Source organism: Equus quagga, chromosome 15 (assembly GCF_021613505.1).
Source record: "Equus quagga isolate Etosha38 chromosome 15, UCLA_HA_Equagga_1.0, whole genome shotgun sequence".
NCBI lineage: Eukaryota > Metazoa > Chordata > Mammalia > Perissodactyla > Equidae > Equus > Equus quagga.
Window position 1 is genome coordinate 27,733,959 of NC_060281.1, and position 26,913 is coordinate 27,760,871.

Consider the following 26,913-nt stretch of genomic DNA (forward strand, 5'->3'; position numbering starts at 1 on the left):
GAAACACACACACACACAGAAGACAAAGAATGTATTCTAGTTCCAACCCTCCTCACTTCTCTAGATTTTTGATCTGTTTTTCTTTCGGCTACACTACAAATTACTCTCTTTTTTCTGTGTGTACTTATTTAGACCGTTCCCTTGAAGGAATGTGGCTATTGAAAAGGCAAAGAAAAACTGCTAGGAGATGAGGATGTGGGTGGTGCAGCAGATCTAAAGACCAAGCAACATAGAAAGATGTTTATCTAAGTTGCAAAAGACCTTAGAGATCACCCTGTTCCATCTTCCACCCAAATCCATAACCCTTTTATGGATGGAATAAAGGCTGCTTGTATTGTTAGAACATCGATATTCATCTAACATACCAAATATATACTGAGAATTGAGGAAAGTCCTCTGAAAATAAATTTTTCAACAGGGAAAAAACATGAAGAAGAAAAAACATGATGCCACTGTTTGTGAACCTGAAGAACTCCTGAATCCCTCTCCCAAAGTAACAAATTGTTGCAAATCACCGTGGGTGAAGTACAGTTTTCAGAAGGCATACATGACCCGACTTGTCAGCTCCCAGCAAGTTTCAGCCATGTCAAGGAACCCAGGTAAGATATTATTCGTATTAAACTAAGATAAATATTCTGCTTAGCATGTATTTTTTTTGGTACTGAGGACATAAAATTGGGTATTAAATAGATTATTTAAACATTAACTGCAAGAAGATAGTGGTAAATCTATTCATCAAAGTTCTTAGGTGGTAAAATCTAAAACTGACTGCTTCTTGGTATTGAGTCTCTTAGTTTCTATTAATTCTGAATCACGGATGTGACAACGAATTAAGATGATCCCAAATCAACTAAAACAGATCAAATTTATCTTTTAATAAAAATTTGTCTTTAAACTTGAGCTGACAATGTCTGCATGGTTAAGGTGGGGAAAACTCAGTTTCAGTTCCTTCTTGATTTTGCCAGTATAGAAAGAACATGAAGGAAAGATAAACTTGGAATTTTGTTTTGCAAAAATGTATGATTCCCAAACGTCCCAGAATGTTGTAAAGTTAAAGGTTTATGTTTTGAAAAGCATTAAAGAGTGATGGGATTAAATTTATGGGGTATTAGAGTTTCAGATTAAAAACATGCTAGAAACCTGAAAGTAACTATTAAAACTAATCTCAAACTATTCCCAATTTAAAAAGAATTACATGCCACTGATAAAGTGGAAATTTCAAGCATCCTGATCGTCTCTTGCCACCCTATCAAACGTGGTATCCATTTTCTAGAAAGAACTCAATTGACTAAAATTTTGAATTTTCATCTGTGCAAGTGTCAACAATTATTTCTCAAAGCCTGAGACTGTCACCTGTGAATACCCTCTAGAACACAGATTTTGTTTTTTAATTGAGATGTGATTCATACACCATAAAGTTCAACTATTTAAGGCACACAATCCAGTGGTTTTTAGTATATTCACAAAGTTGTGCAATTGTCACCAATCTTCTAGAACTTCTGTTTTATTGTAAACGTTTCCCAACATGTTTTCTCACTCACTGTACCACTTGACCCTCACACACTCCTCGTGAAGCTGATGGGGACCTTCTGAGGTACCCTGTGGGCGGTTGCCACATTTACCCAAAATGATTTCCTAATTTCAGTTTCACCTCAAAAGCAGAAGCAGGGTGAAGAATTAATAATGCTAGCACTTTTGATTATAAATTAGAGAGTAACAGCTAACAAGCTTATCTACGTTTGTTCTCATCCCCAGAACTCTCGTTTTACTATGTACGTCAAATCTTATTTGTGATTTTATTTTAGTCCGGGGGTCCACCAGGGTGCATTCAACGACTGCCAATTAGAAACAAGGACCCCCGCCCCCGCACTGGAGGTGGTAGCAGACACTAGCCTCCTTTCCCTCCCCACGCTTTTCCTGGCCCGGGAGGCAGCAGCGCGCTTCTCCCTTTGCATTTTATGAGGTCGCTGAAGAAACAGGGGAACGTGCAGACTGAGGGAGGCGGGGTGAGAGGGACGTGGAGCTACTACTGCAGCGTCGAGAACGCCCAAGGCGGGCTGATGGGAGGCGCACGCCGGGTCCTCGGGCACCGGGGCTCTGCGCCGCCAGCTCAGGTTACCGTCTGGAAGCGAGCCCGGCGCCCCATCCCGCCTCTGCCCGCGCGCGCGCCGTGCGCACTCCCCATTGGCCAGGGTTGTCCACGTGACCCCCACCGCCGGCCCCGCCCCGCGGAGCGCGCGCTTTTCGCGCCAGAGAGCTGGCCTGGGCGGCGCGGCGGTGGCGGGACCTGCAGGGGCGCAGGGTCGGGTGCTCGGAGGACCGCCCAAGCTCTCCCGCTGGGAACTCTAAAAAAACAGCCCTAGATACTGCCCAGACTACAACTCTTAGTGAGGAAGCTGGTTATGGAGAAGGTCCCGTTACTCGCTCCGTCGCTTTTGTCCCGGGCTGCCATACAGACTGAAAATGGAAATCACAAGCCAGATTGGCTGGAAAGTGACCCTCTGAGGCCGAATTTTATCTCTGTTACTTTGGGGAAACCTACACGTATGAACATAACTCTTCGGGAAAAAAACATAATTTTTGAATGGGGAACTTAAAGCCAGTTTTTCTTAGAAAAGTTGAGGGGGTGGATAGGAACTTGGGATGCCTAGACAACCATCCTGATACGTCATTTAAGAGAAATTAGAAATTCTTGGGAAAACGAAAATGAGTAAAAGCAACAAAAGGCCCTGCCCACGTCTAAAAATGTAATAATTATTAATAGGGAAGGGCAGAATTGAAAACGCATACGTGTATATCTGTGTGTTTAGGTAGTATGAATGGATTTATTAATTGTAGAAGTCGGTAGGGTCCAGTTATTCAGCTTCTTTCTCCCTTTGAGAATGCGTGGATGTTCGTTTTTGCCTCTTTTTATTTTCTTGCTTCTAAGGCTCAGCAGCTCTCCCCCTCCTCCTCTAGGTGGACACATTTTCTTTTTTTATTCATTCAAAAAAGTACTAGGGCCTACTGTATTCCAGGTACTGGGGTGACAATGGTGAACAAAAACAGTGACAGCCCCTTCCTGGAGTGTACAGTCTGGTAGAGGAGGCAGATGGAGGAAAATTACACACACCGATGTTAAACATAATGTGCTAAGTGCTGAGAAGAGGTTCAGATGCTAGAATGGGGCTCTGACCTAGCAGGGAGGTTGGAGAAGCCTTCCCTCTGGGTGTAACCCTGGGCTGAGACCTGAAGGGGTTAAGGGAGGTGGGAGTTTCAGGCCGAGGGAGCAGCTTGTGCAAGGGGAGCTGGTAGCCTGTCCCCTGCCTGTGACTACACATTTCACCCTTTTCCACTATACATGCATTAATATTGCCTCTTAGTTCTCAGAAGAGACTTTTTTCTTTCAATTCCAACTTTGGGAGTAACTCGTAGCCTGTAATTATTGTTGTAGACAATGTGTATCCAATAGATAAGTATACTAATATGCACATCTGATATGCATTATCGTCTCTGTTTTACATAATAAAAACATGCAGTGATTATAACAAAATATAGAACATGATATATCTCCATAGAACTGAAAGTGCTATAGATATTCAAAATGGTGAGAGATCATATGATTTTGGAAGACAAAAAAGGCATCTTAGAGAAAGTAACTTTTAGGTGTACTTCAAAGGTAAGGTTTGGTCAAATGGAGTTATAGTTTAGTTAGAGCACAAGGTTCAAGAAGAAGAGTAAGGATGCTGGACAGATAAGTGGAGGTATATTCTAAAGGCCTTGAAAACCAGTCCAAAGAGTTTGTAGAAACTAAATAGAAATGTTTTATTTAAGTTTTGAGGACTTTTCTGAGATACTTTTTTCCCCTCCAATGTTTACTTTGGAAAATTTAAAATCTACAAAAAAGTTTCACAAATAAGTCTATGGTTACTCATATACCCTTTGAGTGGATTTACCTCTTTTTTGGGCCACATTTGGTTTATCTTTTTCTCTCTCTCTCTGTCTACACACACACACACACACACACACACTCACAAATGTGTGCACACATGTTTTTCTTTGCTAAACCATTTGAGATAAAGTTGCAAACGTACTAACTTCATCTCTAAATAATTCCACATATTGTCTCCTAAGAACAAAAGTATTTTTCTGCCTAACCACAGTATAATTATACTTCTGGGATACTTTTAAAATTAAATTTTGAATAACTATTCATGTGAATAAATAATAATAAATGAGTTACTAATTTAAATGGCTTGCAACAGTGCCTGACACATTTTTAGTGCTATATAAGTGTTTGCTTAAAAAAAATACATTTTCATGGTTGGACAACTAAAGAACATGAAAAGTCAGATAGTGAAAAGTCTCTCCTGCATTCTTGTCCTCCGTCAGCTGAGTTCCCACTCTCATCACTGCCTATCATAGGCAACCATTGCACTTAGATTCTTGGGTATCCTTCTAGAAGTTCTTTATGCAAATATGAACAGTGGTGAATATAGAGTTTTATACCCTCTCCCTTTTTACACAAAAGGTAGCATATTAAGCACACTCTTCTTCCTTGCTGCCTCACTTAACAATATTATTTGGAGATCTTTCTGCATTAATACTTAAAGAGCTTCCTCCTTCTTATTTACAATGGCGTATTTTTTCATTGTCTGGATACATCACGATTTATTTAAATAGTTTCCTGTTGATGTACATTTGGGTTGTTTCCACTCACTTAATGTTGAAACCAATGCTACAACAAATAACCTTGAACATTTGTGTGTTCAAAGGTTTTTGTAAAATATGATGAATAGATACATCCCCCCCCCAGGGGTTGTACCAATTTACATTCCCACCAGCTGTGAGAGTATCTCCAGGCTTTTGAGAAGGTTCCATCAAGAGTTTAAAATATGTGAATTTGCGTTATTGTTGCTATTTTACAACGTTAAATGAAAGGAGAGCTGACTTCAAGACAAACTAAGAGGGAGAGTTTTCCTTAGATAAACTTGCAGAGTAGCCAACATTTTTCATCCAAACCTAACCTTCTTTTCTGTTTCATTCTCTCCACTCCATTAGGCAGCTACATCTTTATAATAATAATCAACAATATCTGTTAAGTGCCTTCTATGTGTTGGACACAGAGCTGGGTCTCAGAGATATGAAATAGATTCATGCCCTTCAGGGTTTCAGCATTTAGTTGGTCAGATATGCACAGACTATAAATAGTTATCATGTTGAGTTCCAGAACACAAAACATACCTCTTGCTTTTGGCACAGTCAGTCCTTTGTTGCACCCTGTCTCCAAGTCCTTCCTTCTCTGCCCCTTTGCCTACCCAGTTGAGCTCGTTGGCTTCCTTGTACCTCCTTCGTTTTTCCCAAGGTCCATTACTGAAACATCCAATTTGTATTCCATTTGTCTAATGCAGATACTAGATTTTGTATTTCCCAGGTGACATTTAGTTAATTATTTAAATTAATCATTGCAAATCATTATGCTTTTGATTGGCACAGGCAGGGCTGGCCCTAAACCCATTTGGAAGTAGGTGACATTCATTTGGAGGATCTCCCCACTCGGTTACCCTTTCTACACTTTGGGCACCTTCTCTTCTGGGTGAGCTCTCAGCCCTCACTGGTACCCTCACTTTTTCTCAGTTAATTGTCAAGTAATCCTTGCTAGGATGTCAACTAATTCTTAGGGTGTTATTTCAAAATGGCTTGAGGTGAGAATCTCATTAATGAGTGTATGTTTCAGGATACTCTTGAAAATAGCAATAGAAACTGAAATGACAGGCAGTACAGGTGCAATTTTGATTAAAGGGCCATGTAGTTCACCTACTATTTAAGTATTTAAACCACATGCTTAGGGGCTTACCTGGGCTGGGGTGAATTAATGCTCTGAGACCCTGGTGCTCCCTGCCCCCTTCCCCATCTTCTCCCTCCCACCCTTTACTCCGTTGTAGGATCCTGGAGCTCTGAGGACAGTTGCCCTCAGAACTCTCTATTTTCGAACCCAGCTGTGCGGCCCTGGCTCAGTGGCATCTGGCAGAAGGAGAGGGGGGCCCTGTGAAGTGGGGTGGGGACGCTGCAGTGCCCTCAGGCACTCTTCCCTTTATCTTCTCCCAGTCAGCTTGCAGCCTGGCTGCCCTTTGTGAAAGGTGGTTTCTTCCATCCCTATCACCCTACGTGGGCGATACACTTTCTACTCAGGCAGAAGTGGTTCCCCCAGCTGCCCAATGTATTTAAAAGTATGGATTCAGGTAATCATGCTCTGTTTTTGTTGCATTAAGTTTTCTTTTTATCCGAGTACTCATGTCCATGAAAACAAACCAACCAGTACTGGAGCTTTTATAGTGAGAAAGGGCCGGAAGCAGTGCCTGGCACATAGAAGGCCTTCTGCAAAACTTGTTGACTGAATGAATGAATGAAGGCAAAGTCAGTACCCAGCCTCTCCTTCTCATCTCTACTCCATCCCGCTGTCCCATTCCCAGAAGGGAAACTCTTTAGCGGCCTGTGTCTTCCAGTTTTCTAGATCAGTGATTCTCAACCTTGGCTGCATGTAAGAATCCCATGGGGAGCTTTAAAATGTGTAGTTTTATTCACAGACCACCAAAAAAATTTTTTTTTAAGTTTCCAGGCTGATAGTCATGTGCAGCCAGAGTTGAGAACCACTATTCTAAATAATGTTTATTCCTCTCTCTCTTGATTTATCAAACTGATGTCATCTATTGAATCGTTGACATGACAGATGAGGTTTAGCTCAAACTATATCCTCTCTTTTCATGTTTGATAGTTAAATTATTGTTTTAATACTTCTATTTGTTGTCTTTGTAAACTTAAAAAATTTAAACTCATTTCTTATTTCATATATTTTCAGCAATATCACATGACTCCCCATTTTATAAGATAGAGATACTAACATCCCTGCCCTCTTCTTGCTCAGCCTTCCACGGGCTGATATTTGTCCCCTATACTTTTTTTTTTATATAGCCAGAGTTGTTAACATTTACATTCTGACCTCCAGCAACAACCAACTCTTCGGTGCTTCGTCCATCAGTTGATTCTAAAGTTAAAAACTAATAACCGCAGTTTACATTATTGTGTCTATGTGGAAAGTGTCTAACACCAAGTCCTGTGGTAGTAGCTAAGACATATAATATAGGGCTTATTGTGTACCAAGCACTTTATGAACATCGTTGTTTAATGTTCATAATAATCTTAAAGTCTCTTTTAACAAATGAGGAAACTGAGGCACAGAGGAGCTAAGTAAGTTGCCTGAGAATAAGAAATTAGAAAGTCACTGAGCCAAGACTTGAGCCTTCCCCTATGGGAGAATAGGATAAAATTTTCTTTAGATACAAGCTTAGGACCCTTGCCAGCTGGAAAGAGAATGCACAGCAAGGCCATCTACATGTTTTTTCTTTCTCTTTTTTGGGGGGTGATGGTGGTCTTCAGCTCCTGTTGTACTCGCTTGGTTTTCTTTTTTTCCATTTCTGTTAGTGACTAATTTTAGCCACTTGGGGATCCCCATCTCTCTCAGCAGATGGGTTATTCTTCTGCTTCATGTGCGAAATTGATGTCTCCAGAGGTAAACACTTGAATCTCCTTCCCTTTGCTCCAGACTTCCTTACGTGAGCATCACGCCTTATCTCTTTCCATCCTATCTCAAAGGAAGGGGGGGATCCCCGTCTTGTTCAAAGCTAATCCTTCCATGTGTTTTCATTCTCATTGCTCCTAAACCTCCGGGACTTTGCCTCAACAATTTGCCCTACTCTGTCTTCCATTTTCCATCATTCCCACTCTGGTTCCTCTCCTCAACCTACAAACCTCCTCAGGACTCTCAACTTAGAAAATTCCTTCAACATGCGTCTTCCTCTTGCCTGTTCTCTCTCGTTCCTTCATCAGGTCGCCTCTTGGAAGAGTAGTCTGCAAGTGTTGATGCCAAGTCTAGTCTGGTAGCTCAGATTCACACCTCACTGTTGGGCAATCTTCCTTTTATCCTTAGTGCATCAGCAGTTCCCTTTTGCTATCCTTCAAACCTGGGTGATACCAGCGATCTGTTTTTAAAGGAGCAGTTTGTCCTTGGTAAGAGACTTTGAGTTTTTCTGAGATTGATTAGTTGTCCTGCTAAATTTAAGCAAGTTATTTTAAGTTCTGGTGAGGTGGTTTGTCTCTGAAAAAGGGAGGTGTGTGTTTTCCAAGCTGGAAGCAGAAGGTCCAGCATGAGGAGAGGCCGAGATTCCAGTACCCTCATCCTCGTTTTTGTCCACCTGTTGTGTCAGCATTCCAAAGGTAAAAGGTTGTGCAAACACCCTCTTCAAGGCATTTAGGGGTGGTGGCTACCAGCGGTAAAGTCTGTATGTACTGCAGTGATTTTCCCTGAGAATAATCACTTCCCAGTAACAAAACAAGGGGCTAAAGCTGCAATTACTTAAATTATGCATAGTTGTATAGGTAAAGTATTGCAAAGTTTAACACAGAAGAATATCCTTTTGGAAGGAGCTATAACAAAATTTCTTCAGTTTAAACAAGCCGTATTTTAATTTGCTTCACATTTGCACCATAAACTTCCTATTTGACGTTTTACTGTTTTCTGGACTTTCTCATTGCCTTTCTTCCCCTCCCCGAAATGATTTGTAGTTACGATATCCTTAAGTTTCCCCCAATTTTTAAATACTATCTCTTCTATCAAATCTCCCTTCCCCGGGGACTTCCCTTCCAGAGCCGACCTCTTGCTCTCTCCTGTAGTTACTCCAGAGGCCTATTGTGCCATTGTCATCTAGGGACTTCCCTTCACGTGGGTTGGATCCACCTTTTCTAAATCTTCTGTCCTCTTCTCTCTTGGTTTATTCATACTCTGTTTACGCTGCCGTACTGGAATACTTCCTCAAGAGGCTTCCTAAGAAATTGTGTATGGGAGAAAAACTTCCTGTTTTTCTATCCACGTTCCATTTGCACGTCTGCAAATGTCTTTATTCACCTCTCACATATTACTGAGAGTTTAGCGAGGCATAGAATTCTAGGGTGAAAGTCATTTTCAGTGAAATCTTTGAGGGCAGGAATTGTTCCATTATAGTCTAGGCTCCATTGTCGATGGGAAGTCAGTCGCCAAACTAATGTTTCTCTTTGGAGATGTTTAGCACTTCCTTGTGCTTGGTGTTTTGAAATCTCACTGTGTTCCAGAGGTGAGGTTTTTATTTCCTCATTTGTTGTCTGGGAACTTGGTGGGGCTTTTTTTTTTTTTTTGGTGGGACTTTCTAATCTGGTTTGGCATCCTTCAGCTCTGGGAAGCTGTCTTGTACTCTTTGTTTTGATAATGTCCCTCCTATCTCTCTTCCTGGGATTCCTGTTAATCAGATTCTGTTCTTTCCTTATTGGCCCTCAATATCACCTATTTTTCCTCTCATATTTTTCAATTTCTGATGTTTTTCTGAGTGATTTTCTTGACTTTACTTTTTCAGACCATCAATTGTATTTTTAAGTTTGGCAATCATATTTTAAAATCTGCAAGATTTTGTTCTAGGGTTATTCTTTTTTCATAGCTTTCTCTTTTGTTTCCCTAATGTAATATTTTCTTAAATCTCTCCAAACATATACATTAGAATTTGTGAACATTCTCCTCGTTCTCCTGAATTATATGTGTTTTCTTCAGATTATGGTTTTGTTTGTTTTCTGGTATTTTTCTTTCTGTGGTTCTCAGTTGCTTGGTGACCTTTGTTATTTTAAAGAAATATGGACTGGGTAACTTGTATGGGTTTTGTCTCTGTTATGTGAGTGGGGCTGTTTTCTCAGGTGGTAGCAGTAGCTAATATTTACATTGTGTTTATCTGTGTTCCAGGCACTGGTCTGTGCAGGTTAAATATATTAACTCATTTAATCATCTCAACAACCCCTCTATGAGGTAGTCACTGTGGTATTTCATTAAGTTTAATATTCTATCAATTGTAAGGTGTATCATTATTTTGTTTACTTACTGAGAAGGTAAACAATGCTGTTGAAATATGACGTGCCATAGATTATCAAACACATTTTGACTTTGGAGGCATTAAAGAAATCTTAGAATTGATGAAATAATACATGCATTACTATTCCCATCTTACAGTTGAAGAAACTGAGGCATAGAGAGGTTAAATAACTTGCCCCAGGTTACATAGTTGCATATGAGAAAAAATTCTGTAGCAGATTTTACATTTGACTCCAAGTTTTCTGGCTTCAGAATTGTACCGTTACGCCTGACTGCCTCTCCAGGGCTCCCCTCTGAGTGAGGACTCAAATGGGGCACGAGAGGGCTCTGAGTTGGGGAGGCTGTAGGGAGGTGAATTAGGGAGCTGGCTTTCTGGCCCCAGGTCCCCCAAATGCCAGAACAAGGAGACGTTTAATCTGAGGCACCAATATTCATAAAGAAGCTTTAGCTTTCTCCACAAGATTTGTTCTCTTCCATTAGAAAAGAGCGGTCTGGGTTCTTTTGCCTGAAATCTATGCTGGGTACAGTGGGCTGAAGGTGTCAAGGGACCAAGTGGCGCAGTCGATCTCCAGCAGACTTCCTGTCAGTAGTGTCTCCCTCTCCCAGCCTCAAGGTCTTGGAGTAAATGGGTTTCCAAGCCGCAGGGCCCCTGTGGTAGGTTCTTGACGCTTTCTCTGCCTGGCTCGTTGGTCCATATCTTGTCTCACCTCCTTTCTGCCTTCCAGAAACATGTACAGATCTCTCATCTGCTGCTGACCTTGCCTCCCATTCTCCTCACTGTTGTGATTTTATTCTTCTTTATACTTTGATTTTGATGAGGTCTTGGGAGGAATTAGGAGAAGTGGAGAGGCCAATGCTTGTGCTCAGTCTTGAACCAGAGGACCTTTGTTTTTAGTGAACACAGTCAAGATTATAAAAGGATGACCACCAAATGAGAAAATAAAATATTTGCATTATAGCTGGCAGTGGACAAGCACTCACAAAACCTTAAGAGTGTGTTTGCCTAAAAGTTTTCTAAATGTAACTGAAGAAACAGCTGGACAAGTTTCTCATATTGGATTCTCAACATACAACGTTTTTAGAAGTTCCAATGCATTGAGGCGTATTATTTGCTTTATGAAGGAGTTATTCTTGCAAAAAGATTAACCACGAGATTTTTCCAAATTCCTTACTAGGTCATTTAGACTATGATTTTATTTTCACAATTCAGTGTGGATATATACATATTCACACAGCTTTTCAGCATGAAGTGAGATACTTTTTTTCCTCTGGATATTACAAATTCAATACTTGGAAAATAATACCGAGTTTTACTTTTTTATTTCATTCATTTCGATGATCTTGTTGCAAGACTTCTCACTTCTCCAATATATGATCACTTTAGAGCTTTGATTTAGTGATGTCTTTCCTGTTATGTTATTTATCTTATAATGTTGCTTATACTACAGTAGTATAGCTATTTTATTTTATAAATTTCTTTTATAAAGAGAGTTATACCAACTCTCTTTAGCCAGCAAATAATGCCATACATAGGTTGAGTACAGCAGAGCTCTCAAACCATTTTGCTTTCAACATTTATGAGGAATGAGTAAATGGCCAGAACCAAAAATATAAGCCACTAATATCAGCAACTTAACTTTTAAATTTCACTTTCAGAGTTTGTCCTGAAGCTGATTTATAGCCAACACAATCTCCTACACAGTTTTTTCTACATCAGACATCTCTGGACAATGGTAATTGATGTAGATATTTATGATTATTTGTTTGGTTGCAGGGAAGAGAAACCTACTGCGGTCACCTCCAGAAAGCTGTGGTTTCTGGCGAGGATGCTTATGAAAAAACCCTGAACTTAGAGGGTTTGGGTTCTGAGGCAGTTCTCGGGGCCAGTCTGGTTTTTTTTTTTTTTGGAGTCTTGGTTTCTTTCTGAGTGTCTGCTCAGTTCTTCTCTATCAGCCAACTTTCCCCCACCCCACCCCAACTCCTTAAATGTTTTCTTCCTCTTCTTAATTTTTACTTGCAAATGGCTTTGACTTATCCTGGGCCCAACATAATCCTGTGACATTCCTCATCCCGCTGCCAACTTTTTCCTTAGTCTCCTGAGTCTACATTGAACAGAGAAGAAGCTGACATTGAGCAGAGAGGAAGGGACCTTGTTGTCTTTTGGAACTGGGTTCTGAGTACCTGGCCAGCCAATGGATTATTTGTTGTTAGGTCAGGTGTCCATCTCTGATCCAATCAGCTGTGGCCTGGGGTTGGGGTGTGGTCATGTAGGAAAGAACCTGATTGGTTAGGCAACAGGACAGATTCTCTTGGAAGAGGGTGTGGGCAAGTAAGACAACGATTAACATCTTTAATACAACGACCCTATGGGGTGTTTCAGGATTCTGAATCATCATCATCATCATCAACACAGACACACAGATACACAGACACACACACACTGTTATATTCTGTATACCGTAGTCAAACAAGTAATAATGCCCACTAGTACATTTCAGAAGGAAATTTTCAACAAGAGTTGACAGATGGTTCAGAAACACCATTTTTCCTGATTCCCCTTTTCCCTCTCTGACTCTTCGTTCTCAGTCCTTTTTGTTCTGAGGAAAGGACTTCTGTTCCTTTGCCTACCTTGTTAACTGCTAGTGTTATCTGTTATCTATCTAGCTGATGACAGGGTCTGTCATCAGCTATACAAACTCGGAAATCTCTCATCTGCTCTCCTGCATTTTTATTGAATAAATGAATGAATGCTGATTCTTAAATCTTTAGCTTAATTTCTGACATCCCCTGAGCTTCAGATATTATCCAGATGCCTGCTAAGATGTCCTACAGGTACCTTAAATTTATAAATGAACTCGAATTTTCTTCTTTCTCTTTCTACCCGCCTCCTCCACCTGCTGTACCTGTCCTCCTCCGACCCCCATTCTCTGTACAAGCTGCTCATACCACCACCTTTCTAGTCTCCTGAGCCGGAAAAGTAGGGATTTCCCTTTCTCTCAATTTTCTCATCTAATCTGTTACAGAATTCCAGCCTATTCTGCTTCCTAAATACTTATAGAATCTGTTCTGACCACTCCACTTCTGTTAGTACTGCTTCAGTTCAGGCTCTGATGCTGAGGTTAAGAGCATTCGCTTTGCAGCCAGACAGACCTGGGTTTACGTGGTGGCTCTCACGCTCACTGGCTTTCATACCCTAGGCAGGTTACTCAGTCCCTCCAAACCACCAGTCCTCAAACTTAGTTGCACATGGGGACCAGCTGGGGAGCTTCAAAAAAAACCAATGCTTGGTCCAACTCCCAGCATTCTGATTTCATTGCAATGGAGCGAGGCCTGAGCCTTGGGAATTTTAAAAGCCTCCCCAAGGGATTCCAAGGTGGAGCCAAGTTTGCAAAAGCACTGCTCTAAACCACAGCTCTCTCACCTGTGATATGGGGTAATGACCTCATGGGGATCATGGTGAGGGAGTAGTCAGTAAAATGATGCATGTATGATCTGGCCTGTGGTAAGCATGCTGGTTATTGTTAGGCAACGCCTGCCATCTCTCCCCAGGACTTTGGCAGTAGCCTCTAAATGCATTCCCTGCTTTAAGACCTACCAGTCTCCACTCTGATCCCAGAGGGAAGTGGCTAGCAGGCAAATCCGATCATGTCATTTCTTTCTTAAAACCCTTCAGTGGGTCCCCTACTCTACTGGATAAAGCCCAAGCTGCTTACCGTGCCTTCAAGATTTTGCTCTTGCTGACCCTGTTAGCTGTCTCCTGTCACTCCCTGCCTTTCAACAATAGCACTACCTAGAGTTTATGCACAAAACCTCACTGTCTGTCACCTTTGCTCATGTGATCCTTCTGCCCAGAATGTCCTGTTTGCCACTCCCTCCCAGCTGGCCCCCGCCCCCGTCTCTCTCTTCTGTCTAATTCTTATTCATCCTTCATCCTTCAAGACTGAACTCCGATATCGTCTTCTTTGGGACGTCTTCCCTGACTCCTCTGTGCAGACCCTGCTCGTACTGTAACATGTTGAATTGTAGTTTGTGTCTCTCTCCCACTAGACTCTTTGAGGACACAGCTTATTCTTTCAGTACAAAGCCTGAAAAATCAAAGTCCTCAAATTTTTTTGAAATGAAATGGGTTCAGTGCAAAACTTGCTCTGTCTATGAAGCCATGCTTATATCTACTTTAGCCCAAGTTTATTTCCTCCTCCTCTGTATTCCTAAGGCACTTGGGAATTGTTTCATCCTTAACCAGTAGGTTGTAAGGACAGAAACCTTGTCTTTATTCTTTATAAGTTCTGCAAAGCCCAAGCATAGTAGTTTACTCATAGTCTTGCCTAAAAACACTCATCGGTTGCTGGAAGCAAATAAGGTTTGGAGGAACTCATTCAAGGATCTTGGGAAAAAACATTAAATGGAAAAAATCTATTTTAAAAAACTGTAAAGATCTAGACCTGTGCTGCCCAGTACAGTAACTACTAACCACACTTGGTTATTAAAAACTCGAAATGTGGCCAGTGTAATTGAGGAACTCAATTTTAAGTTTTATTTAATTTTAATTAATTTCAGTTTAAAAACTGATACTTAATTGCTGGAAAAATTTAAGTATGTTTGGAACAACTTAGATATATGAATCTACTTTTTTAACACTAAACTTCAAGAAATCTAAATACAGATCAAAGTTTTCCAATGAAAAGTTAGTACCTGAATCGGGATGTGCTGTAAGTATAAAATAAACACTGGATTTCGAAGACTTACATATAATAAAAAGAATGCAAAACATGTTAATACTTTTGTATTGATTAATGCTGTAATGATAATATTTTGGATATATTGGCTTAAAAATTAACTTTACCTGATTTTACTACTAGAAAATTTAAAATTAATATCTTGCAGCTTGAATTATCTTTCTATTGGACAGAGCTGATCCATTCCAACACAGGTCTTTGCTTTTTGATAACCGTTAGGATGATGAGATTTCATCCCTCTCATTGTCTAAGACAGTTTTTAGTGACTAGTGGTGGGTGATTTGGTAATGGAATTATCTCTTTTGAACTCTTTTCTGTCAATGCAGATCACAATCCACCTTCTCAGCCCAAGGAGAATAGCATTAGCCAGAACCATCACCAGGAGGAAGTAATCCACAAGATGGCCATGCAGCTGAGAAACGTTGGAGACAGCATTGATCATAGGATGGTTCAAGAGGTGAGGCTTCAGTTTCCCCAGCAAGGGCCTGTTGGGTAGGAGGAAAGAACAAACAGAACAATGGCTACCAAGTGCCTGGGATGCCCAGGAATGAACAGAAGACATGGATTAATAGTGTCTGGATCACCAAACATTAGAACTGAAAATTGTGAACCTGAGTCAAAGCCAGTGTTTCATCTCACACTTGCTTCTCAAACTGTGGTCCATGGACTAGCCACATCAGCATCACATGGCAGCTGGTCAGATGTGCGATAGCTCAGGCTCCAGCCCACAACACTGGAATCAGAATCTGCCTTTCTACACACACCGCAGGGGATTTATGTGCACACTAAACTGTGAGAAACTTTGCTCCACACCCTCAAACTAGGATGCACATTGGAATCACCTGTGGAGTTTAAGAACTACAGGTGCCTGGGCGCCACCTCAAGAGATTCTGATTCAATTGGCATGAGGTGTTGGCTGCGCATCAGGCATTTTAAAAGCTTCCCAGGTGAATCTAATGCTCAATGAGGGAAGAGAAACTCTGCCTTAGATTGTGGTTATCCCCCTGAACTGACCCAGAGGTTACAATCTAAGCCCCACTCTGCTGATTTCGTAGTTTCTCCTGATTATCCTAAGAGGTAAGAAGGGAAAACAGGAAAGAATAATGATTACTGTTTGAAATCTTAGGGGTGATGAAAGCCAATGCCTGTAGTTGGCAGCAGAGAGAGATTGATCCCCTGGGGCTCTGTGTTGGGCAGGTGGCTGCCCCTCAGGGCCTAACTTCTTGCCCTTAAATTCCCCTGTCCTCAGATGATTTCTTGTTCATCACTGCTGCTGCCAGCATGCTGGCTTCAGGAGTGTCATGTCCTCTTTCACGTTTTGGTCCCAATGTGGACCATCCGTGGCCTTTCCCTCAAACAAAACATCCCCTGAGACAAAACGTGAATGGAAGGTCCCAACAACAATGCTCCCGAAAGCAAGAAGGAAACAGAGTATATAAACACAAGTAAAATGTTTGATATACCAATTTCATTCGAATAAATATTTATTGAGTGCCTACTATATGCCAGACTCAGTTCCAGGCACTGGTAGCTAGAGCAGAGAGCAGGACAGAGATGAGCCTGTTCTCGTAGAACTCATAATCCACGAGGGAGACAGAGGAACCAATGAACAGTCTAGTCAGACAGGGATGTGGGCTCTGAGGAGGATTAGAGGGCACTGAGTGACGGAGAGTGACTTGGATGGGCGATCAGGGGAGGCCTCTCTGGGGAGGTAATATTCAAGCAGATACTGGAAGTGAGGGAGTGAGCCATGGGAACACCTATGGGAAAGTGTTCCAGGCAGAGGGAACAGCAAGTGCAAGGCCCCTGTGACAGGAACAGGCTTAAGGAACAGCAAAGAGGCCAGAATGGCTGGAGTGGAGTGAGGTGAGGTCTGCGAGTTGGCCTCGGTCTTAGAGGTGGTGGAAGGTGTTTGGGTTTTACCCTAAATACCAGGGAAGCTTCTGGAGAGGGAGAGCAGGAGAGTGCTGTGAGCTGATTTGCATTTAGAATGGAGACTGGGTGCATGCAGAGAGTAGGCTGTTGTGAAAATTAAATGACAGAATCTGTGTAAATCACTTAGAACAGAGCCTGACTCACAGAAAATAATCAATGAATGTTATCTAAATCAAATAATTAGTTTTTTGTCTTTGCTCTTTCAGTCTTTGGGGTTGCACGCCTCTTTGCCGAGTATCATTATTACAGCATCCTCGTGGTGTTCACCACGTCCCTTCTGTGCTATGGTTTCTTCCGAAAGTTCTCACTGATGACTGTACTTGAAGAATTCTAGGAAAGTCCTTAGTTCAGCTTTCCTGCTTCTTTATCAGCTAGTTCTCTGAATACGTGTGGTTTCTTCTAATTTTTTTCTCTAAAGAAGAGAGAACAAAGTATGACAAATCACAACGGTCTATTTTCTGCATTTGCCTGAACCCAGTCAAGAGGTCACTGCTCTGCATAACCTCCTTTTCCATTTTTCTCTTTCTTACTTTCCCTTACCTTTTAAGCTGTAATTTACTGTCTTAAATTTACCTCTGCAGCTCAATAAATTGACACTAAACTGCCCCAGCTTTTCTTTCTTTCTTAAAAATAACTTTATTGAGAAATAAAATTCACATACCATTGAGAAATAAAATTCACATACCATACAAATAAAATTCACAACCCATTTAAACTGTATGATTACTTTTTAGTATATTCACAGAATTGTACAACCATCATCATGATCAATTTTAGAACGTTTTCATCACCCTAGAAAGACACCCCAAACCCAATAGTCACTTCTTATTTCCTCCCAGCCCCACCAATCTACTTTCGATCTCTATGGATTTGCCTATTCTGGACATTTCATGTAAATGGACTAGTATGGTATGTGGCCTTTTGTGTCTGGCTTCCTTCACTTAGCATAATGTTTTTTTCAAGGTTCATTCACATCATATATCATTTATTAGTACTTCATTTCTTTTTATGGCTGAATAATATTCCATTGTATGTATATATTACATTTTGTTTATCCATTCATCAGTTGGACATTTGGGTTGTTTCCACTTTCTTACTATTATGAATAATGATATGATGAACATTTGTGTAGAAGTTTTTGTGTAGGTATATGTTTTTAAATCTTTTGCATGCGTACCTCAGCGTGGAATTGCTGGGTCATATGACAACTCTATATTTAACTTTTTAAGGAACTTCCAGACTGTTTTCCAAAGGGGCTGCACCACTTTACATTGTGGCCCGTCAGCAGTGTGTGAGGGTTCCAGTTTCTTACATCCTTGTCAACATTTGTTATTAACTGTCTTTTTGATTATACTAGCCTAATGGATGTGAGGTGGTCTCTCATTGTGGTTTTGATTTGCATATCCCTGATGGCTAATGTTGTACGTCTTTTCATGTGCTTATTGGTCATGTGTATATCTCTTCAGAGATATGTCTATTCGGGTCCTTTGCCCATTTTAAAATTGGGTTATCTTTTTATTATTGAGTTGTAAATATTCTTCATATATTCTAGATGTAAGTTCCTTTTCAGATATGTTATTTGCAAATATTTTCTCCCATTCTGTAGGTTGTCTTTTCACTTTCTTGATGATCTTTGAAGCACAAAAGTTTTAAATTCTGATGAAGTTCAATTCATCTACAGTCATGTGTCACTTAGCAATGGGGATATATTCTGAGAAATGCACTGTAGGGGGTTTCATCATTGTGGGAACATCAGAGAGTGCACTTACACAAACCTAGATGGTATAGCCTACTACACACCTAGGCTGTATGGTATAGCCTTTTGTTTCTAGGCTACAAACCTGTACAGCATGTTACCGTACTGAATACTGTAGGCAATTGTAGCACAATGCTAAGTATTTGTGGCCATAGACATATCTAAACAGAGAAGGTACGGTAAAAATATGTCATAAAAGATAGAAAATGGTACACCTGTATAGGGCACTTACCATGAATGGAGCTTGGAGGCCTGGAAGCTGCTCTGGGTGAGTCAGTGAGTGAGTGATGAGTGAATGAAGGCCTAGGACATTACACTACTGTAGACTTCGCAAACAATGTACACTTAGGCTACACTAAATTTATAAAAAATATTTCTCTTTGTTCAATAACAAATTAATTTTAGCTCACTGTAACTTTTTTACTTTATAAACTTTAAATTTTTCTTAAACTTTTTGCCTCTTTTGTAATAACCCTTAGTTTAAAACCAAACACATTGTACAGCTGTACAAAAATATTTTCTTAATCCTTATTCTATAAGCTTTTTCCTATTTTTAAAATTTAAAAATTGTTTTTGCTTTTTAACCTTTTTTGTTAAAAACCAAGACACAAACACATACGTTATCCTAGGCCTACATAGGATCAAGATCATCAATTTCCCTGTCTTCTACCTCCACATCTTGTCCCACTGGAGGGTCTTCAGGGGCAATAACATTCATGGAGCTGTCGTCTCCTATGATAACAATGCCTTCTTCTGGAATACCTCCTAAAGGTCCTGTCTGAGGCTCTTCTTGAGGTAGCGTCACTCTTCTCAGAAATGTGTCCATGGTGGTTTGCTTGGTTTGTTTGTTTTTTTCATCATAGATTTGTTTGTAAGCAGATAACACACCATGGACATTCCTCTCTGTTAATGAAAACCTTTTGGTGTCAGGGTCCATGTTCTCAAACTTTTTAAGGAGCCTGTTGAGAACTGCAACATCTTCTGCTAACCCCTTCACTGTGAATTTTCTTGGGGGTTCTTCTTTTTTCTTCTTCTGCAGTTTCCATTTCTCTGGCCTCTTCTTCAGCTATTTGTTTCTGTTCCAGTTCCAACAAGTCCTCGTTAGTCAATTCCTCAGGAACCGCCTCTAGGAGCTCCTCCATGTCATCCTCATCCACACCTAGGTTAAGGTTGTTTGCCATCTCAACGACAGCCTTGTTGATTTTTGCAACCTCTTCATCCTTGGCAAATCCTTTGAAATCACAGATGAACCTCTTGAGTATCTTCTTCTAGATGCACTAGGTGATAGGAATTTTTCAGCTCAATTATAATCTTGTGGAACCACTGTCGTACATGCGGTCTGTTGTTGAATGAAAGGTTGTTATGTGGTGCGCGACTGTATTTTTTCTTTTGTTACTAGTGCTTTTGGTGTCATGTCTAAGAAACCATTGCTGAATCCAAAGTCATGAAGATTTATACCTGTTTCCTTCTAAAAGACTTATAATTTTAGCTCTTAAATTTTGGTCTCTGATCCATTTGGAGTTAATTTATATCTATGGTGTGAGTTTAAAGTCCATCTTCATTCTTTTGCATATGGATATCCACTTGTCACAGCACCATTTGTTGAAAAGATTACTCTTTCCCTATTGAAATTGTCTTGTTACCTTTGTGGAAAATCAATTGACTGTAAATGTAAGGATTTATTTCTGGACACAGTTCTATTCCATTGATCTGTGTGTCTATCCTCACGCCTGCCCTAGCTTTTCTGGCAGCGTTTTACAAAGCTGGCTTTGACCTAGACTTTTAAAGCTATCTTGTCCTGTGCCAAAGAACTGCACTTTAGAATACTTTTAAATAGACCACAGCACACTTTAGAAATAATTTTAAAAATTCCTCCTAAGTTTGGCTCTAAGATGCTAAAAGCTTTATTCCACAGCTTCAAGTCTTAAATCAAGCAACTTTAACAGAATTTCAAATCTGTCAAGGTGCATTTCTTTCATGTATAGTCGTCATCGGTTCACCTTTCATGCTCTGTTTAATTAAGTGTTCACATTGATTCCCCAGATGCCTTCCTGCTGTTGATGGTTTTCAGACTTGGTCTTGGAACGCCCCAGCAAGGAGCTCACCAAGTTATATTTTTGTCTGCTGAGTTGATTGTTCCTGAGCTGCCACGTAGCTTGTTTTATTGTTCTTTTCACTTAAGCAAGTGTTCTGCGTTTTCAAATGGGCCTTGATTCTTAAAATAACATCTTCTATTTTGCTTTTTTAGTTATAAGGGGTTTTGATTCAAGGATCTGGTCTTTTTAATTTAAATCTAGAGCATAGAATTTTCCTAGATAAAAAGCGTGTTCGAAAATAGTCTTCCCATCGCTTTTAGGATCTTAAATGTGTCTTTGAAATTTTTCTCCACAAGACTCTCCTTTTGGGTTCTAGAAACTGCCCCCTCCCCGTCCCTACAGGCCTAGGAGTGGCAACAACACTGATGTTATTAGTGCCGGTTTGCACCCCCCTCTGTCGTCGCCCCAATCTTTGTAGATTGTCTCTTCATTTAACCCTCCCTGAATTATCCTAATTTGAGTGTGCCGTTTGTTTTCTCTGGGACCCTGACTGATGCAGTAATGTATAGGGAATTTCTTAGTTTGTTAGAAAGAGGGACGAGAATCTAACGTTTATTAAACAGTTTCTTCCAGGTACTCTTTGAGACAATTTTACGTGTTTCATTTAATTTTCCCAATTACCCTATGAATTATTATCACAGATATTTCCATGGAACCAGTTGTGGTTCAGAGAGGTTAGGTAACCTATCTTAGGTCACTCAGCAACTAAGTAGCAAAACTGGAATTTAAATATATGAGCATCTGACTCAGTGCTGTATACATTTTCTCATCTGCCTTGCTGGAAGGAAATTCATTCAATTTCCTAACTGATATCAACTATAAAAGGGAAGAAATCCTTTAATGGTTCCCAGTTACTGGTAGGACAAAGTCTAAATTCCTTAGCCTGCTGCTAATGGTTTATCATTCATTCATTTATTCAACTAATATTTACTGAGCACCTACTGTGTGTCAGACTCCATTTAAGTATGGGAGATATAGCAGTGATCAAAAGAGACAAAACTCCCTAATCTCATGGAGTTTATATTCTATAAGGGAGACAAAAAATAAACAAAGTATATAGCTTATCAAATAGTGACAAATGTTTTGGAGAAAAATAAAGCAAGGAAAGGGATGAGGAGTATTAGGGGGTTTACAGTTTTAAGTAGAGGAGTTATGGGAAGGCTTCGCTGAGGAGCCTAGTTCTGAGCACGGCCTTTACAGAGGTAGGAGAGGGAGCCCTGACATCTGGGGGAGAGCAGTGGAGGCAGCTGGAGGACAAGATTGAGGCAGGAGAATGCCTGGCATGTTTGAAGAATAGAGCAAGGAGGCCAGTATGGCTGAAGTTGAGCAAGGGCGAAAGTAGTAAAAGATATCGTCAGACAGGTGGTGGGGGGCCGGTCAGGCAGGGCCTGGAGGTCAAGTAAGGACTTTTCTTCTGACTGAGGCTGAACCATAAGGGAGCACTGAGCGGAGGAGCCACATTTCAACAGTCAACCGAAGCTGCTGGGTTGCGAATAGACTGCAGGAGGGGCAGGGACAAGCGTTTGTCGCCGACCCTTGGCCTCCCTCTCCTGATGTTCCCCTTTAACTGTAGAAACAGTGGCATTTGCTGTGCTCTTTGTCACCTCCAACTTTGCTCACATTTACTCCCCTCTTCACCCATCTAAGTCTATCCATTCTTCCAACCCCAAAGCAAACCTCCTTGCTTCTTTGAAAGGACTAAGAAAGTGCTCTGGGAAGCTAGAGGAAGAGGTTATGAGCCCTGAGAAGAATGCCCCCATTTGCTGATGGTTAAGATAGGAAAACACGGGGAGAGGAAAACTTCCCGGGGCGGCATGGAGGGTCTGGACGTTGTAGAAGAGACCGAGACGGACTCCTCCGCTCATACAGTTCGTAAAGCAGCCCCAGAAGCCGCTGTGCAGCGTTGATTGAATTAGTATTAACATTGCATCTCTAGCTTTGACTTATTCTATTGCTTTTTGTTAAACCTCTCTCTTTTTAAATTTTTTTTATTTTATTGAGGTCATAATAGTTTATAACATTGTGAAATTTCAGTTGTACATTATTATTTGTCAGTCACCATGTAAATGTGCCCCTTTACCCCTTGTGCCCATCCCCCGACCCCCTTCCCCTCTGGTAACCACTAATCTGTTCTCTTTGTCCATGTGTTTGTTTATCTTCCACATGTGAGTGAAATCATGCCATGTTTGCTTTTCTCTGGTTGGCTTACTTCACTTAACATAATACGCTCAAGATCCATCCATGTGGTTGCGAATGGGATGATTTTGTCTTTTTTTATGGCTGAGTAGTATTCCTTTATGTATATACATATATGTATATATACAGCATCTGCTTTATCCATTCATCAGTCAGTGGGTACTTGGGTTGCTTCCACATCTTGCCAATTGTGAATAATACTGCAGTGAACATAGACCCCTATGTGCATAAGTCTCTATGAATTGTTGATTTCAAGTTCTTTGGATAAATACCCAGTAGTGGGATAGCTGGGTCATATGGTATTTCTATTTTTAATTTTTCGAGAAATCTCCATACTGTTTCCCATAGTGGCTGCACCAGTTTGCATTCCCACCAGCAGTGGATGAGGGTTCCCTTTTCTCCACATCCTCTCCAACACTTATTATCTCTAACCTTGTTAATTATAGCCATTCTGATGGGTGCAGGGTGATATCTCAGTGTAGTTTTGATTTGCATTTCCCTGATGATTAGAGATGTTGAACATCTTTTCATGTGCCTCTTGCTCATCTGTATATCTTCTTTGCAAAAATGTCTGTTCATATCCTCTGCCCATTCTTTGATCAGGTTGTTTGTTTTTTGTTGTTCAGTTGTGTGAGTTTTTTATATATTTTGGAAATTAACCCCTTGTCAGATATATGATTTGCAAATATTTTCTCCCAGTTGGTGGGTTGACTTTTTGTTTTGAGCCTAGTTTCTTTTGCTTTGCAGCAGCTCTTTAGTCTGATGAAGTCCTCCTTGTTTGTTTTTTCTTTTGTTTCCCTTGTCTGAGTAGACATGGTATTCAAAAAGATCCTTCTAAGACCGATGTCAAAGAGTGTACTGCCTATATTTTCTTCTAGGACTTTTATGGTTTCAGGTCTTACTTTCAAGTCTTTGATCCATTTTGAGTTAATTTTTGTGTATGGTGAAAGATCATGGTCTTACTTTCATTCTTTTGCATATGGCTGTCCAGTTTTCCAAACACCATTTGTTGAAGAGACTTTCCTTTCTCCATTGTTTGTTCTTAGCTCCTTTGTCAAGGATCAGCTGTCCGTAGATGTGTGGTTTTATTCTTGGGCTTTCAATTTTGTTCTGTTCATCTGTGTGTCTGTTTTTGTACTAGTACCATGCTGTTTTGGTTACTATAACTTTGTAGTATCTTTTGAAGTCAGGGATTGTGATGCCTCCGGCTTTGTTCTTTTGTCTTGGGATTGTTTTACCTATTCGTGGTCTTTTGTTGCCCCATGTGAATTTTAGGATTCTTTGTTCTATTTTGGTGAAGAATGTCATTGGGATTCTGATTGGGATTGTATTGAATCTGTAGATTGCTTTAGGTAGTATGAACATTTTAACTATATTTATTCTTCCAACCCATGTGTATGGAATATCTTTCCATTTCTTTATGTCATCATCGATTTCTTTCAATAATGTCTTGTAGTTTTCATCATATAGGTCTTTCGCCTTCTTGGTTAAATTTATTCCTAGATATTTTATTCTTTTTGTTGGGATTGTAAATGGGATCATATTCTTGAGTTCTCTTTCTGTTGGTTTGTTATTAGAGTATAGAAGTGCAACTGATTTTTGTAAGTTGATTTCGTACCCTGTGACTTTGATGTAGTTGATGATTATTTCTAATAGCTTTCTGGTGGATTCTTTAGGGTTTTCTATATATAAAATCATGTTGTCTGCAAACAGTGAGAATTTCACTTATTCACTGCCTATTTGGATTCATTTTATTTCTTTTTCTTGCCTAATTTCTCTGTCCAAAACCTCCAGTCCTATGTTGAGTAAGAGTGGGCACCCTTGTCTTGTTCCTGTTCTCAGAGGGATGGCTTTCAGTTTGTCCCCATTGAGTATGATGTTGGCTGTGGGTTTGTCATATATGGCTTTTATTATGTTGAGGTACTGTCCTTCTATACCCATGTTACTGAGAGTTTTTTTATTATAAATGGATGTTGGATCTTGTCAAATGATTTCTCTGCATCTATTGAGATGATCATGTGGTTTTTATTCCTCATTTTGTTAATGTGGTGTATCACATTGATTGATTTGCGGATGTTGAGCCATCCCTGTGTCCCTGGTATAAATCCCACTTGATCATGGTGTATGATCTTTTTAATGTATTGCTGTATTCAGTTTGCCAATATTCTATTGAGGATTTTTGCATCTGTTTTCATCAGCGATATTGGCCTATAATTGTCCTTCTTTGTGTTGTCCTTGTCTGGCTTTGGTATTAGGGTGATGTTGGGCTTGTAGAATGTGTTATGAAGTAGTCTACCTTCCTCAGTTTTTTGGAATAGTTTGAGAAGGGTAAGTATCAAATCTTCTTTGAATGTTTAGTAGAATTCTCCAGAGAAGCTATCTGGTCCTGGACTTTTATTTTTTGGGAGGTTTTTGACTACTGTTTCAAACTCTTTACTTGTCTGTTGGTCTATTCAGATTCTCTATTTCTTCTTGGTTCAGTTTTGGGAGGTTGTATGAGTCTAAGAATTTGTCCATTTCTTCTAGATTGTCCAATTTGTTGGCATACAGTTTTTCATAGTACTCTCTTATCATCCCTTGTATTTTCTGTGGTAGCTGTTGTAATTTCTCCTCTTTCATTTCTAATTTTATTTATTTGAGCCTTCTCTCTTTTTTTCTTAGTGAGTCTGGCTAAGTGTTTGTCAATTTTGTTTATCTTCTCAAAGAACCAGCTCTTAATTTAGTTTCATTTATCATTTCTACTCTTTTTTTGGTTTCAATTTCACTTATTTCTTTTCTAATTTTTATTATTTCCCTTCTTCTGCTGACTTTGGGCATTATTTGTTCTTCTTTTTATAGTTCTGTTAGGTTTAGTTTAAGATTGCTTATTTGAGACTTTTCTTGTTTGTTAAGGTGAGCCTGTATTGTTATGAATTTCCCTCTTAGGACCACTTTTGCTGCATCCCATATGAGTTGGTATGGTGTATTTTCATTTGTCTACAGATATTTTTTGATTTATCCTTTAATTTCTTCAATGCTCCATTGGTTTTTCAGTAGCATGTTGTTTAGTCTCCACATATTTGTCACTTTCCCAGCTTTTTCTTGTAGTTGATTTCTAGTTTCATAGCATTATGGTCAGAAAAGATGCTTGATATGATTTCAATCTTCTTAAATTTATTGAGGCTTGCCTTGTTTCCCAACATATGATCTATCCTTGAGAATGTTCCATGTGCACTTGAGGAGAATGTGTATTCTGCTGTTTTTGGATGGAGTGTTCTATATATATCTGTTAAGTCTATCTGGTCTAGTTTTTTGTTTAATTCCACTATTTCCTTGTTGACTTTCTGTCTGGATCTATCCATTGATGTGAGTGAGGTATTAAGGCCCCCTACTATTATTGTGTTGTTGTTAATATCTCCTTTTAGGTTTGTTAATAGTTGCTTTCTCTCTCTTTTTAAACAGGATCTTCAGCAGGACGGCAGAGACGCACTGGCTCATTTTGTCTTAGTTTTCTTTGGAGGAGTTCACACGTTGCTGTGCTTTCTCTGGAATAACCATTTGATGTAGAAGGAACGTAAATGTCAAGTTCTTCTTTCCTTCTACTGTCTGAGAAAATGTGAATCCCCCCAGGACAGATGGGAAGAAGACCCTTCTCCCTCCCCCTCTCATTTTTACCCATCACTGTTGGTTTATTCCTGATTTGTTGGAGAACTGTGGACTCACTGGCAATTTGTCCGTTCAGAACTACCAACTCTGAGATGTCTGTGACTGCCTCACGGTAGAGCCCAGGGAATACTTAGGAACCCAGGAGGCCTTGCCATGTAGGAAACACCAGCACTGTGGGTGGTCCCAGTGCTCCTTGTAAGGAAACTTTGCACATCTCCTTCCATGAGAGAAATTGAACCTCATCCTCAAACAGGAGGTCACAGAAATGGGCGCTTGCTCCTGGGCCCCTCCCTGAGGACCAGGCTCTCCAGTGACCTGTTGGCCCCGTCTTGTTGCCCAGGTCCAGATCTGCAGTGCCTGGTCTTCCCCTTCACCTTTCTGGCTACCTCGAAGTCCCTTTTGCCCCTTTTAGAAGTATTACAATTATTAAGAAAGTTTATTGTTATAAATTATAAGTTTTATATATGCGTTTTGAGTTCTTTGTAGGAAAAGTGTTATTTAAAAAATGAAATAAATTTTGTTATTTTATTGAGCATGAAACACCTGTGCATATTTCTTCTGCGAGGGAGGGATTTCATTTATTCCTGCTCATATGGGTTCATAATTCTGTAGACTTTGATCATA

The 26,913-nt window shown here is 40.1% G+C and overlaps 1 protein-coding gene across 1 annotated transcript; it reads left to right on the top strand.

Annotated features, from left to right (window-relative positions):
* The first annotated feature begins 427 nt into the window (after positions 1 to 427).
* Positions 428 to 26,190, top strand: PXT1 (peroxisomal testis enriched protein 1). Its single transcript, XM_046639848.1, has 3 exons — positions 428 to 599; positions 14,988 to 15,118; positions 26,086 to 26,190. Exons 1-3 carry the CDS (start codon positions 428 to 430, stop codon positions 26,188 to 26,190), a joined length of 408 nt encoding a protein of 135 aa, XP_046495804.1.
* The last annotated feature ends 723 nt before the right edge of the window (positions 26,191 to 26,913 follow it).